The sequence below is a fragment of the Phocoena sinus genome, chromosome 9, assembly GCF_008692025.1.
Source record: "Phocoena sinus isolate mPhoSin1 chromosome 9, mPhoSin1.pri, whole genome shotgun sequence".
NCBI lineage: Eukaryota > Metazoa > Chordata > Mammalia > Artiodactyla > Phocoenidae > Phocoena > Phocoena sinus.
Window position 1 is genome coordinate 12,405,938 of NC_045771.1, and position 15,808 is coordinate 12,421,745.

Here is a 15,808-nt window from a genome sequence, read left to right on the forward strand (position 1 = left end):
GTCCTTAGTATTCCATGCTCAGGGAGCAGTTCATAGAGTAACGTTATTAGCCCATCAAAACTCTCATTTGTGAGGGATGCCGGATAATGAAAATCATTGGCATCTGCGGAAGCGTGAGTGAAACAGCGATGAGCTATCTTCAGTTGGGGGTACAGGACAGAAGGTCCTCCATATCATTTGGTCCTTCTCAGCACAGCAAACCAAAGACCCCTCCCTCTTCCTCCTACCTGCCCACCACACATACACACTGCTCCACACCGTGACAAAGAGCAATAGACAGTTTGGAGATCTGGAGGTCTCTTTAGCATCTGAAAGCTGCCATTCAGACCCTCCATCAGGAACCCATGGAAGCTTTTTGTAGTGAGACCTGTGGGACTGATCATGGTCTCCTGTTTCTCCAATTGTAACTCTCCCTTCTCACCTCCACGGCCCATCAGAAAAGGAATGCCCACGTGTGTTTAGCTAGACTCTCAACAACTAGTGAGGATACCACCCTCTCTTACTTTGTTTTACCAGAGAGGAGCCTGCAACAATCCATCACCTTCCCCCTTCCCCTAGGCACTTTCATTCCATTTTGACAGGAGACAATTCAGAGCCGAGTCTTTCCCTTCAGAACCTCCTTCCAGACCCCACAGGAAATCACTACACACCAAAGCGTGCACACACCCCAATGCTTCACACACACACACACACACACACACACACTTTTAGACTCTTCCCCATAATAATTCTTTACTTGATCAATAAAGGCACCAAGGGCTTCCCTGATGGCGCAGTGGTTGAGAGTCCGCCTGCCAATGCAGGGGACATGGGTTCGTGCCCCGGTCCGGGAAGATCCCACAGGCCACGGAGCGGCTAGGCCTGTGAGCCATGGCCGCTGAGCCTGCACGTCTGGAGCCTGTGCTCTGCAACGGGAGAGGCCACAAGAGTGAGAGGCCCGCGTACCGCAAAAATAAATAAATAAATAAATAAATAAATAAATAAATAAATAAATAAATAAAGGCACCAAACTCACAGGGATAGAAATATATAGATTTCTCAATTTCCTGACCGTGATGGGTTCTCTAAATACCACTTCTCAGTCACAGCTCCACATCCTTTTAGAGGAACATCCTCAAATGCCCTACTCTAACTTCCCAATTCCTTCCCCTCGCTTCCCCCACCTCATCTCAAGAATCAGAAAGAATTTCTACCAGTTACCTCACCCTGAATATTAAATCATTCTTCACCACACAGACATGCACACACACATACATCCCAAGAAAAAAAGAGCTGAATTTTATTTACTATGTGTTTGTGTAATTTTGTGGTTTGTTGTTGATGGGTTTTTTTGTCTGTGTTTAACCAATTCACAAGGGCATTTGACTGAAAGAGATGAGCACAAGTCCAGGCACACTTGCACACATACATCTGTAGTCGTAAGAGAGCACACAGTTTAGGTACATACCTCATCACCCCTGCTGCTGCTCTCTTTCTCTGAAGGATGGGCTGGCAATCAAGGCAGAGCACAGTCCACAGAAAGCAGCCACAGCCCTGGTAACTGGTTACTGTACTGATGTTAATGGAGTTCAAAAGCAAATGACGGCCCAGCTCTTTTCCAGGATCAGATTTGCTAGTTAATTAGTAATCAAGGTCTCCCTGAGGCAGTCATCCCTAAGACTTGGGGCAAGAAGTAACCACCCTGACCCCTGGGGCACTGAATGTCTCTGCTGCAATGAGGACGCTCCCTGTGCCTGGTAGCAGAACAAGACTGACACAAAGTATAGATGATAAAGAGCAAAAAAAAAATGATCCTGGTACCCCAGAAGAGCCCCATCTCTCCCAATGGCCCCTAATCTCATCCACTGATCTGTGTTTGAAGGAAATAATTCTGAAAATGTTTTCAAAATAGTTTCTTCTTTTCCTGCCTCTAGGAGGGGTACCCTTAAGCTTTTTTGTGTTAAAGAGACCCTTTGGCCATCCGGTACCTCCTAGGGTACCTCTCTAGGAATTACATTTTTTTAGAATTATATATATATATATATACACACATATATATATATATGTTTTGTTTTGTTTTGTGGTACACGGGCCTCTCACTGTTGTGGCCTCTCCCGTTGCAGAGCACAGGCTCCGGACACGCAGGCTCAGCGGCCATGGCTCACAGGCGCAGCCGCTCCACGGAATGTGGGATCTATCTGGACCGGGGCACGAACCTATGTCCCCTGCATTGGCAGGTGGACTCTCAATCACTGCGCCACCAGGGAAGCCCTTAGAATTACATTTTTAAATGCATGAGACAAAATACAAAATAAGCATACAAAAGAAACCAATTTCGTTGAATTACAGTTACTAGAATACTTTTTAAATTGTAGTAATGTATGTTGTATTAACTAACAAATCTAGCAGCTGGTCTAATAGCTACTGCAGTTTCAAAATAGTGTAAACAGTACTTAGAGATTATCTTCAACATATAAAAGTATCCATGACCTCTCTTGGAATCAGTCTTAGGTACTGCTCACACTACTGTGATTTGTGGCCTAACTTTATATTTTGAAAGACATATTAAATGTCAGTATTTCAGCAAAGAAAAAAACATAAACACTTTCCCCTTCCAAGTTCACCTGCTCACTGAATTAAATGCACAAACCCCAGGTTAAGAACTCCAGTCTATTGCTAGGCAGACCCTCCCTCAAAGTAGGGCAGTGTCCTTGCCTGGGTGCCACTCCAAGTGATGCCAGTAATCCATGAACCCATTATTGCCAGTCCCAAGGAAATAAGTACCAAAATTGAGGATAAATATTTAGAAGCTTCTATTGCCACTTGTCATGGTAACTTATGTCCATTGACCGTAATAATTAAAAACTGGAGTTTGTGTTTGTGTATATATATGTTTTTAAATTTTCTTTTTCTAGTAATTTATTTTTATTTTAAATTTACAAAAGTCTCAGTCTGTGACATAATGGAAATTTTTGTTTTTACAAAAACCTGATTTTTTACCACGGATCATTTTAAAAGCTCTGCTCAACTACTGTTATTCCTGGTCATTTGCTTTTATGGATCAGTGAAAATTCAAGAAAAACTTAGGCCAAGGGACCTAAATTTATAATCTGTGTATCACTGAGAAAAACTAAACAAATAACTAAATAAATAATGATCTATTATCATTATTTCATTGTGGACACAGACTCTTAAAATGGAATGAATTTATCTTTTTGAAAAGTTCACTTTCTTGTCCTTATTTTTCTCATTTCATCGACCAACAACAGAGAAGGAAGCTCATCTCAGTGCTCTGTGACGACCTAAATGGGTGGGACTGGGGGGGGCAGTAGGAGGGAGGTCCAAGAGGGAGGAGACATAGGTATACATAGAGCTGATTCAGTTCATTGCACAGCAGAAACTAACACAACATTGTAAAGCGATTACACTCCAATTAAAAAATTAAATAAATAAAAAGGGAGTTCGCGATTGACATGTACACACTGCTATATTTAAAATGGATAACCAACAAGGACCTACTGTATAGCACAGGGAACCCTGCTCAATATTCTGTAACAACCTAATTGGGGAAAGAATTTGAAAAAGAATAGGTACATGTATATACATAACTGAATCACTTTGCTGTACACCTGAAACTAACACAACATTGTTAACCAACTGTACTCCAATATAAAACACAACATTAAAAGAAAAAAAAGAAATGTTGGGAACCAGTAAGACCTGCAGACCAGGTCTGACCTACTGCGTTTGTTTGGCATCACAATGACAAAGAATTTTGAACTAAAAGAGGAAGCAAAGGAAAACTAAGGTGTATGGAGGCCTGTTGGGTACTGACGCCTTTTGCCCACATTATCTCATCAGTATTCACAACGGCCTGACAGCTGCAAGGGTCTGAACTGCCATGCGGATACTTGTCCACTCTGCATCAGAGCCCACGCAGACCGTTTAGTATAAGCCCGAACAAATTTCAAAGATCACCACATACAGCCCCCTCATTTTACAGACGGGGAGCCTCGGACCTAGCAATTTTGTGAGGTTTGCATTAGTCTAATAATGGAATGTAGTACGTGCGTGTTAACATTTAAAAGGGAAAATTTTTTGGCAGCTATATACTTTGCCCAAGGCCCTATACTACTCACTGACTCTATGATGTTGCCTGACTAGAGCTTTTGAAAAGTGTAGCCACTGGATTTAAAAAAGAGATGATTCAGGACAGACCAATGTACAGAACTGTGATGCTGAGAGTGGTTTGTGACCCTGGTGACACAGCCTTACTTGAGCCTGAGGAGGTCAGGAAAACATGTCTGTCTGGGAGCCATGGGGGCCATGCAACTATGAGAACCAGTAATGTGAGGACAAACCCTCCTCCTCAGAACTCTCCAGCCAAGCCCCTTCCCCAGACCCCGTGGCCCCATGTCTGGATCATGCAGGAGCTCGGGGGCCTCCTCCCTCCTTCCAACCCCTGAAAATACGATAACCACTTCCTAAACACAAGTCAATTCAATGTTTAGTTATTATACGTGTGCCATAAACAAGCAGCTATCAGAATAGCAATGACAGCAATATTTATGGAACACTGATATGGCCCATGCATTAGGTTAAATGAGTCACAGGCATGATTTCAATTTCTCCTCATAATTACACTATGAGGCAGTGACTGTTATCACCTCAGTTCTACAGCTGAGAACCCTGAGGCACGAAGAGCGACTGCCCAAAGGCTGTGTAACTAACAAGAGGTGAAACCAGAATGCAAGCGCAGGCAGTCTGGTCGAGCCTACGCTGGAACACAAACGTGAGTGCTGCCTCCATAACCTCACAGCCAAGAGCATGTAGGAAGTCAAACGGCTACGCTACAAAAGACAAGGCAGCACTGACAAATGTCATTGGAAAAAGAACACTCCCATTGGGGAGGGACAGGAAAGAAAGAAATTAAAGGCCAAGATAGATGGGAGTGGGAAAGGAGGAGAGACGTTCAGATTTTGGGGGCTAAGGGATCAGCATAAGCAAGGCACAGAGGTAAGAAAGAATGGGACCTGCTTCAGAAACTGCAGCAGAAAGACGAGGGAAGACAGTTGTGGGAGTCAGGAACATTATTGGAAAAGTACCCTAGAGTCGCCGCATCACCGAGATTCTGTTAACAAGAAGACTTCCACCAGCAACAGGGACCCATCACAGGCTGTCATAAACATGAAATAGATTTCTGAGACTAGGATTTCTCTGCCTAGGACTCAACGTGCAGGATTATCTGTCTCTGTGAGTCTTTACGCAGAATATTACTTCTTCCCACACCTCCAGACAGAACAAGACATATCCATAGGGAACACTGAGAGCTGTACAAGCTGCATGTCCACTGCAGTGGCCCAAAAGTATGGAACTCTGCCACCCTGAGATCCTCCATGGGCATTCCCTGAAGACCAAAGAGTCAGTGGATCACAGTCAATCCTGGGCAAGAACACCCATCTCTCCCTGTGCAACTTTCCCAAAACAAAACTTTATTCAGCCTTCTCTTCTAAAACCTAAAATAGCCATGGTCTAGTTCTCACGATAAATCGCACTTTTCTCTCTTTAAGGCCCTCACTGTCATTTTGACTCCACTACTCCAGTGTTTTTCACTATGCACCAGTCAACTTGGCTCATGGCTGTTTCTGCATTTTTGCCTGAGGGCAGCCCTCCACCAGGGCTGTGTCTACATCCTCTTGTCCTCTGTTTTCTGTGAAAACCCCTCTCCTATTGCAAAGCCAAGTTTAAAATCCACTTGGTCATGAAATTTTCTCCAAACACTCAATTCACATTGACGTTTCCTCTTTTCTGAACTACTAAAGTTAATAGTACATTCAAGAATAGTGTTCTGTCTTATGGGTGAACATACCCCAAAGTGCTCAGGGGAAAGCTAGCCTCTCATCAAGTCCCTGCTGGCTGAGTTCCCTCAGAGTCTCCCCAAAGTCAGACCCACGTGAGGAGCCTACTCTGACCTCCTGAGTGGAGAAGGCACAGCTGAGCCCCAGTGTGTGTTCTCCATCCTCCTAGCATTGAACATGGCAATGGATTCTCTCTTCTTGGAATAAAATCCTTATGAAAAGATATTCATCGGTCTGGATTTTACCAGCAATGGACTGTGGGTGGGTTAGATAATCCTGAAAGTATTCCTAAATAAGCTTATTAAAATCTGAAACAGGTAGATGTAACATTGAAGTCAAGTTAAATCATCTCTTGGACACTGTTTCCATGTTAAGTCTTCAGCGGCATGGTGTCATAGAAAGAGCATGGGGTTTGGAAACAAACTAGCTGGGGTCTGAATATTGGATTCTCTGCTTACTTTCCACAGACCTTGGGCAGTCATTTCAATGCTCTGAAGTTCAACTGCCCTCTCTGTACATTAAGGGTGAGAATATGTGTGACATATATTATTTTGTGCCTAAGCTGAGATAATAAGTCCCTGATATCCAGTGTCGTTTTCCCAGTCCCTCCCTAACTTGTCTTTTCTGAAAATAAAGTCAAATAAAACCCAGCAAGCGGTCGCATTAGCTTAAATTCTGTTAACAACTCCTCCTTCAGTTCATCCACCCCCAGGAAGAGCCTCACTAGCCTGGGCCGGAGGAGGTGTTCTCTTGCATCCATGGACCACCGACAGACAAGTGCGGAGCATCAGTGCCTCCCACGGGGAACCACAGGCTGAGGGGGAAAAGCAGCCCAGCCCATGACTTTATTCTCCATGGCTCCTTAACATTCCTTCTTCCCCCATCTCTCCCCACCCCACCACTCCCAAGCACATGCCATCTCCACACCTTCTTGTCACAAAGCATCTCTCACAGCCTCCACAGCCTACAAAATTGTATAAATTGTACCTCTTTCTTTTTATCACAACCGAGTTCCTTCTTTCATTCCCTAAATAAGCTCTTCACATCAGACGCTATCTGGCAACGGAGAAGTTGCTTAGAGAGTAACTTCCCTGCCCAGAAATGTTCAAAGAAAGGTGAAAATAAAAGAGACTTATACTGGGCATTACAACATTTCCTTCTCTTGTGAAATACCTATTATTCAGCAGTTTTACACGACCTTTCATCCTTTCCTACCTCACCCCCACAGACAGGAACACGTGCAAACACCGGTGTGAGTCCAAGGAGAGAGTTATTAGGAATAATATATTACTTAGTATTCAACTGTTAGTAATAAAACTTTATATCTGTATAATACATTGTAGTTTTCAGAGCACTTTAATCTGTATTATCTCTCTGATCACACAAAGAAATAGAGCAGGAATTTTTAATCCCCATGTATAATGAGGAAACAAACTAAGAAAAATGACTTGCTAAAGGTCACTCAAATACTGGCCAAGTCGAACTAGTGCTAACTTAGTTTCAATCCAGTAATCCAGCGTTCACAGAGTCTGAAGTCGGTAAATCCAGAAATTGCTTTTTCAGACTAAATACTTGTTCATTCATTCAACAGATTCAAAGTTCACTCTCCACCACGTATCCCAAAGAGGAAAGCTCAGATCCCATCCGTTATCAAATTCTACCATCCTCCCCTCACAGATGGATACTTCTCTTAAGTCCAAAGCTTGCCCTAGAGATTTCTACCATTTCCTCCATGGCTCCCCTACCCCACGTCCAGGGAACCGGCCCAATCCTGTAAGGGACCCCAATACAGTCCTAACTCACCAGTTACAGCTGACTGGACCAGCACGGGACAGCTGATCCAACCTGGTCCAATTGGATTCTCTCTCCCGGAAATTAGGATTTGAGACACAGAGTCTGAATCATATTCAGGCTGTGGGATCATGTCATGTTACTGAGAGGCAGAAATTAAGGTTTTACTGAAAATACCTGTTTCCCCAAAGGAGAACAGGATAGACATATGGAAAGAAGCAGGAGTAAGAGATTATTCAAAGGAGAAAAGAAGAAAAAGTAAAGAAACTAGCTACCAGTATTTTTCCTATTTCTGTTAAGACCAATACACAACAGAATTTCAGGTGATTCTCCTGCTTCTTCACCAAAATACTACTTCTACAATTACTACCACCACTGCTTCTACTACTAACCACCATAATCACCACCATCATCACCACCACCACCATCACCACCATCACCATTATCACCATCAATACCACCATTATCACCACCACCACCATTATCACCACCACCACCATCACCACCACCACCACCACCATTACCACCACCACCACCACCATTATCACCACCACCACCATCACCACCATCACCACCACCACATCACCATCACCACCATCACCATCACCACCGCCACCATCACCACCATCATCACCACCATTACCACCGCCATCATCACTACCACCATCACCACCACCACCACCACATCACCATCACCACCATCACCATCACCACCGCCACCATCACCACCATCATCACCACCATTACCACCACCACCATCACTACCACCATTATCACCACCACCATCACCATCACCAGCATCACCATCACCACCATCACCACCACCACCATCATCAGCATCACCATCACCAGCATCACCATTGCCAGCATCCCTTCCTGCAGCCATGTACTGTGAGTTTCTATACCTGGCAACCAAATAGTCTCTGATGGCCTTGCTATGGCAGGCTCTCATTGTCTCCCTCTGTCCAGTGTAAATACTTTCAACAGAAATTTCTAACCACTCCAGTCCAACCTACAAGCAACATATTGGCAACACTTTGCTGACTTCTACAACCACTTGCAATTGTAGGACCTTCAAATCCCCACCAAGTCCCTCTGAATTATATGGCCTCCCTATAGAATTGTGCCTTTTAGTTCAGGAATACATGTAATCTAGGGGTATGTGGTGACACACTGAGAGGTACATAACACATCTTCTTGGAAAATCAACTTTAGTCAAAGTCCTTGGAGAGGAATAGGCAATTTGAATCAATATTTGGAATTATGAAAAATATGGCAGTATAAAGTAATGGCATGCATAATTTTTTTCAACATAAAACACTGAATTTACAGAAATTTTCCTGTGAGCCTGCTTCCCGCAGGTCCCCACCCCAGGGGAAACTGTGAAAAGAAAGCCATAGGGAATGTCTTAAGGGCGCCAATAATGTCTCACAGCCACACACAGGCTCTGGCTGTTGTTGTTGCCCTCTTCTCTGGCTTGGCCTCTCTCCCCCACACACTCCCTCGCCATCTGCTCTCTGGGAATCTCCGTGTCACACCATCTCCCTTGTCTCTGCTAGACAGTGACCCTCGAAGTGTCACTGCTGCTCCGTGCTCTCTTCCTTTCGCCATTACAGAGAAACAGAACAGGGCTGATGTCATCCAGCGTCTCACAGCTCTATCAGCTTTTACTTAAAACCTCCTCTTCCATAATTCATATTAGTGGACAAAATAAAGCTCAGAAAGGGGCCTGAGCACCTTCTAAAGCAATCCCTACCCACAGGTCCCTGCTGGGGAAAGTGACCCAAGTATGTCCCTAATCACAAGACTCCGTGCTGGCACCTGTGCTGACTGGACCTGGGCCGGGCACTAACCCAAGACAGCCAGTCCTTCAACTGACTGGCATCTCCAGACACCGCCCGCCGTGTGAGCACCAGACAACCCAGATTCTCCTTCTGAATGGAACGCAGAGAATCTGCAGCAGGATCGGTTAGTAGCAAGAGCAAAACTGAAAGGTAGAGCAACAGAAATAAGCTGTGTGAGACCATCTTTACCCTCATCTCCCCTGGCGTGACCTCTCTGCCCTCCTCCCTCTGACAGTTCAAAACGGACAGGATATGCTTTAAATGCAGGAAGCAGAGACGTCCTTCCTTTTGTTTCCTCTCTTGCGCTTCCTGTTTTCTGCCTCTTAGTGACAAACGAACCTAGACACAGGGCAGGCTGCCTTTCCCTCCATGGTCCACTTCCTCGCTTCACATCCCCAGATGGGCAAATGGACTCAGAGCCCTTCTCACAGGCAAGTTATCAGTTAGTCATTGCATTCAGCTTCCAGTCACAGTGGCCCAAGCATTGTGACTTAAAGACAGAAAGATATTACCTTTCTCACTTTCTCTGCTCTCTCTGGAGCACAGTAGTCACTGGTGTGGTTTCACAAACTCAAAAACTTAGGATTGAGATTCTCTTGGCTTTTCGCTCATGGTTGGAGCTCCAACCATAACATCTTAGCTCAGGCACAGAAAGAAGAAAAGGAGGCAAGGGCTTTCTAAAAAATCCCATCCAATGTCTTCTTGTGTCTCACTGGCTACTCTTATCTGAAAGAAAGATGGGAAATGCAGTTTATTTTTAGTTAATATTGACAGACCCAATAACACAGGGGTTCTGTTGGCAATGAAAAGGAGAGAACTAATAGTCTGCAGGCAATTAGCAATAACTACCATGAACAGAATGGCAAGTTGGATGCGTGGATTCTGCCTAGGTCTGCTGCATGCTCCAGACCAAGCTGTACCAGAGTTCCACCTTGGGAGCTTTCAGATGCTGGTCTAGCTTTCAATAAAGTAACACACGCCCTACACCCCATTTCCCTGCTGCTCCTCTCATGTAATCGGAGTGATTGGCAGAGCTGGATTTGTGAATTCCCGGGACTCTTGGCTACATGCCATCTAAAAGCATCAACATCCTAACTCCTCACTTAGTAACCTTGGCCAAGATATCTAACTATCCTTCCTGAAACTCCACTTTGTCATCAGTAAAATGGAAGTATCACTACACTCTTCGCACAGCAACTCTGAGATTAAAGGACATTCAGCCTGCCATAGCATGATAAATGGTGTCTAAAATTTCACTTCTGTGACATACGCGTCACATTATTGCAAGAGTAAATCAATGACTGGGGTGAGCCTGCACGGAGAGCAGGCCAGGAATTCCAGGTCTCACAGTGGTCTGGCGCCACCTCGTGGCAGCTGTTGAGTAATGATAGGAAGATTCTGGATCCCAAGCTGGCTTTGACTTGGGAAAATGGGAGGGATTACATGACTCTTCAGTTCGATTATCTGGGGAGCTCGGAGACACAAGACTCATCCGCAGGTGCCATGCTTCCTAAGAGCAACTTACCTGTTCTTTCCCACTGGTCTCAGACAACCCTCTGAGGCAGGAGATAGACAGGCCCCAGGCTGAGCAGCTGGAGTCTGTCCCCTGTGGACAGATACTCCAAGATAAAGATTATGGCAGGGGCAGGGAGGACCTGAGTGCCGCCCAGATAAAAGATAAAGAGACCACATATTCCCATTCTTGAGGTCAAGGAGACTTACCCAACTACACAGGAGCAGAAAGGCTCCTCGGGGGCCAAAAAGGGAGGGGGCGCCACCCCATAATAGGTGGTGTCAACCTTCCCATAGGCCTCTGTGCTGGAATCCATCTTGGCTAAGAGATGCACAGGCACACAGGGGAGGACCCGGAGTTAAACCAAATATGGACTCAGAGCCAGGCAAAGCGAGATGATTGGCCAGAGGAAACCCAGAAGAAATGCCCACATAAGTGATTCAAACCACCATGGAGGTGCGACTCTCTCTCTGAGCCAGCCCGTGTGCGCCTATTCACAGGTACTTTTTTCCTCCTAATAAACACTTTACTTGTTTCACTACTTTCCATTTCTTTGCTGAAATTTATTTCTACAAAGCAGACAAGCCAGGGACTTCTCACTAGCCACTGGCCCTCATGGTCTAGTGGCTAGGATTCAGCGCTCTCACTGCTGTGGCCTGACTTCAATCTCTGGTCAGGGAACTGAGACCTTGCTTCAAGCCACTGCAGGCCGAGGCCACCCAAGATCACCTCCATAAGTCTAACCACAGGGTAAGAACTGAAGCCAGTCCCTAGGTAGGAATGGGGGCAGGTGCCAGACGAGAAGAAGCCAATCATGGATCACTTTATATTATAATTCTCACAGAAGTCAAAGAAACAGTCTTGCTCAGGAGCCCAGCCCCTCCAGTCTTACCTGCTACAAGGCAGCACTGGCCTCGTCTCACCCATCAGAGCACAGGGCTCCTTCCTACCCTGGCACCTTCCTGGGGGCAATATCCTCCATCGTCACCATGGCCCTACTTCAGAACAACACCATCCCAGTCATCTGTTTCCTGTCAGCTGTCTGTCCCGTTAACATTAAATTGTTTCAGTTACCTCCCTTATCTCAAGTCGTTTAGCCGTACTTTCCCATCTAAATTAAAATGATCTCTCTCCCTGAGGAATACACTCTTTCACATATAAACTGCCATTTCTTCACAATTCCTGTTGTCTTGGCTTCCTTTCTCAAGGCCTCATGGGACTTCCCTGCTGTCTCTCCCCCTCCACGCCTTTGCTTTGCATCTAGATAATTAAGTAGGTGAGGGAGAGTGAGGTTGCAGGGACTGAGGAATCTCAGCTCAGTGATGTTCAAACAGGAAGCTCACTTTGTTCTCAGAAATGTACATACTTTCTTACAATAGCCAAGATATGAAAGCAACCTAAGTGCCCATCAACACATGAATGGATAAAGGTGATGTGTGTGTGTGTGTGTGTGTGTATATATATATATATATATATATATATATATATAGAGAGAGAGAGAGAGAGAGAGAGTGTGTGTGTGTGTGTGTGTGTGTGTGTGTGTGTGTGAAATACTACTCAGCCATAAAAAAGAATGAAATTTTGCCATTTGCAACAACATAGACGGACCTGGAGAGTATTCTGCTTAGCGAAATAAGTCAGAGAGCAACCAATATTGTATGTTTTCACTTACATGTGAAACCTATATATATTTGGTGAGAACATTTAAGTTTTACTCTCTAAGCAAATGTTATTTATACAATTCAGTGTTATACATTGTATGTTATACACTGGATCCTCAGACTTTATTTGTACCCTTTTACCAACCTTTCCTTATTTCTCCTACCTCCCAACCACTGGCAATCACTGTTTTACTCTTTGTTTCTATGTTCGACTCTTTTTCTCGTATTCCACGTACAGTAGAAGTGATACCACGCACTATTTGTCTTTCTCTGTCCGGCTTATTTCACTTCGCACAATGTCCTCATGGTTCATCCATGTTGTCGCAAATCACAGGACTCCCTTTTTCTCATGCCTGAATAATATTCCACCGTATCCATTCATCCATTAATGGACCCTTGGGTTGTTGCCATATCTTGGCTACTGTGAATAATGCTGCAATGGACATGGGAATGAGGACATATCTTTGAGATCCTTTTGCATTCCCTTTGGATATATACCCAGAAGAGGAACTGCTGGCTCATATGATAGTTCTATAACTAGCATTATTGATTGGACGTCATGTGCCAAGCACAAGCCCAGTCATGTTACATGTGTCAATTCAGGTCATCCTCCCAACCCTCTGAGGTAGGTATTATTTTGTTCGTCATCTCTACTTCATATGAGATGAGCGAAGAGGGTTCAATCACTTGCCAAGTTCTCACAGAGAGGAAGCAGCAGAGCCAGGCCTTGACCTGAAAAAGCCTGGCTCTAGAGCCCACACTCTGAACACAGAGCGCCCTTCAGAGGAGGACATCTGAGAAGGAACAGAGGCCCTGATTATGTACGCAGGACCCTCTAGGCCACTGTGAAAACTTGGCTGATACAGTGAAGGAGATGGGGGGCCCTGAAAGGTTTGAACACAGCAATGACATGATCTTAGTTATATGTTAACAGGATCACTATTGCCGCTTTGTAGAAAGTGGGGTGTGGGTGGTGGGATGGGAAGCAGACAGAGCAGTTGTAAGGCTTCGGCAATGATCCAGGCCAGATACCCACCCCCTACCCCTTCCTAGCAAGATGCTGGCCTTGTTCATGTTAATACTCCTCTTGCCAAGCACAGTACCTGGCATAATAATGATGGTTGAATGAAATCTTTGGCAATGGCAGTCATACTAGTCATACAGGGGAGGAACCATGCACTTGTCCATATTAAAAACATAGTCTATGATCAGTCACCCTCAGGGGTGATAGAAGGCATGCAAATGGAAAGAGGCACCATCTCAAACCCTAGTTCACAGAGAATATATGCTTTGTCTGCTGCCAGTCTCCTTAAAACCCATAAGCAAATCCTGCTCTCCTCTCCACTCGTGTGGGTCCAGATGGGCATGCAAAACTGGGCTTGGGAAATCAAGACCTTGTCTTATTTGCATCCCTCACGCCAGGCCATGGTCCTCTGGGAAGGCTGTTGTTACAGAAACACCTGGGTTTATTCAAAGCTTCTGCATCACCCAAGAGATAGAACCATCACTCTTCTACTCTTATGATGAGCCTTCGTGTGTATCCAAGAGATATTCTAAAGCAACAATATCCCTCTAAGTTTACTGTCAGAACTTTTTATGCACTCACTCTGGGATAGCTCTAGAGCAAGAGCTGGATGTCTTGTGCAGGAAAGGTCGTGGCTCAGAATGTACACTTACCCTTCTCTGCTGGGCGGTATTTGAGTCTTAGATTAGCCAAGTAAGAAGAGACATCATGGCGACTCTGACTGCCACTGTAACTGTGCCCTATAAAGTCAGGAATGCATTTCTGTTCTTTTCAGTCCTGGAGTTTGCAGTAGGGATCCCGGTCAATGCCTTCATTTCCTTGATGAATTTTTGGGTCGTGGTGAGGAGGTGGCCACTGAGCAACTGTGATCTTGTCCTACTGAATCTCAGCCTCACCTGGCTTTTCCTGCACGGGCTGCTCTTTCTGGATGCCATCCAGCTTACTCACTTCCAGTCGATAAAAGACCCGCTGGGCCTCTGCTACCAGACCATCCTCATGTTCTGGATGCTCGTAAATCAAGCTGGCCTCTGGCTCACCACTTGGCTTAGTCTCCTCTACTGCTCCAAGACTGTCCATTTCTTTCACACCTTCCTCCTCCGCTTGGCAAGCTGGATCTCCAGGAAGATCCCCCAGATGCTCCTGGGTGCAATTTTTCCCTCCTGTGTCTGCATTGTTCTCTATCTGTGGGACTTTTTCAATAGATCTCACTTCTCAGTTGCAACCATGCTACTCATGAATAACAATACTCAATTGAGAAACTGAGAAAACTCAATTTCTTTCATTCCTTCCTCTTCTGCAGCCTGGGGTCCATCCCTTCTTTCTTGCTTTTTCTGGTTTCTTCTGTGGTGCTGATTGTCTCCCTGGGGAGGCACATGAGGACAAGGAGGGCCAAAACCAGAGACTCTCAGGACCCCAGCCTGGAGGCCCACATCAAAGCACTCGGGTCTCGTCTCTTTCTTCTGCCTGTATGTGGTGTCCTTCTGCGCTGGCTTCATCTCGGTGCCTTTGCTGATGCTGTGGCACAACAAGGGCGGGGTCATGGTCTGTGCAGGGATACTGGCAGCCTGCCCCTCGGGCAAACAGTCATCCTGATCTCAGGCAATGCCAAGCTGAAGAGAGCTGTGGAGACCATTCTGCTCCGGGCTCAGAGCAGCCTAAAGGTAAGGGCGGACCACAAGGCAGATCCCAGGATGCCAGATCTATGTTGAGAGTGGACACGAAACGGGCTCTTCATAACTATGCCTCTGATTGTTCACAAAGCCTTCAGGAACCGATTCCAATTTCTTTTCTAAAGTATAACTCCAAGTCTCTCTACTTTACATCCATGATCTCACCCACAGTAGAATAAAATAATTAAAGCTCTACACATGGCCTAGGCAAGTAGAATGGCACTGGTTGTCTAGATGTGTCTTGATAAAATGAACAAAATAGAGAAGTGAAGTACTCAGTGTAAATTCTTTGTATACTATAGCTTACTAGTGCTTGGTATGAGCCAAACCATGAGAAATCACCTCTTATGAAATGGTATCTAAATCCCAAGATAGCAGGGTTGGTTTTTCACATGACTGCTATTTCTTAACATGAGTGCTAGTGGGACTTCCCCGGTGGTCCAGTGGTTAAGACTCCGTGCTCCCAAT

The 15,808-nt window shown here is 45.2% G+C and overlaps 2 protein-coding genes across 2 annotated transcripts in view; one reads left to right on the forward strand and one right to left on the reverse strand.

Annotated features, from left to right (window-relative positions):
- Positions 1–6,936, reverse strand: part of MGAM (maltase-glucoamylase) — a 104,149-nt gene extending 97,213 nt beyond the window's left edge. Inside the window, exon 1 of the mRNA XM_032642646.1 lies at positions 6,825–6,936. The gene's annotated coding sequence lies outside the window, so the exon portion shown is untranslated. The remainder of the gene's footprint in view (positions 1–6,824) is intronic.
- Positions 6,937–14,378: 7,442 nt separating this feature from the next.
- Positions 14,379–15,379, forward strand: TAS2R38 (taste 2 receptor member 38). Its single transcript, XM_032643407.1, is given in 4 exon segments — positions 14,379–14,922; positions 14,925–15,111; positions 15,113–15,246; positions 15,249–15,379. Coding segments are annotated over 4 exon segments (996 nt in total).
- The last annotated feature ends 429 nt before the right edge of the window (positions 15,380–15,808 follow it).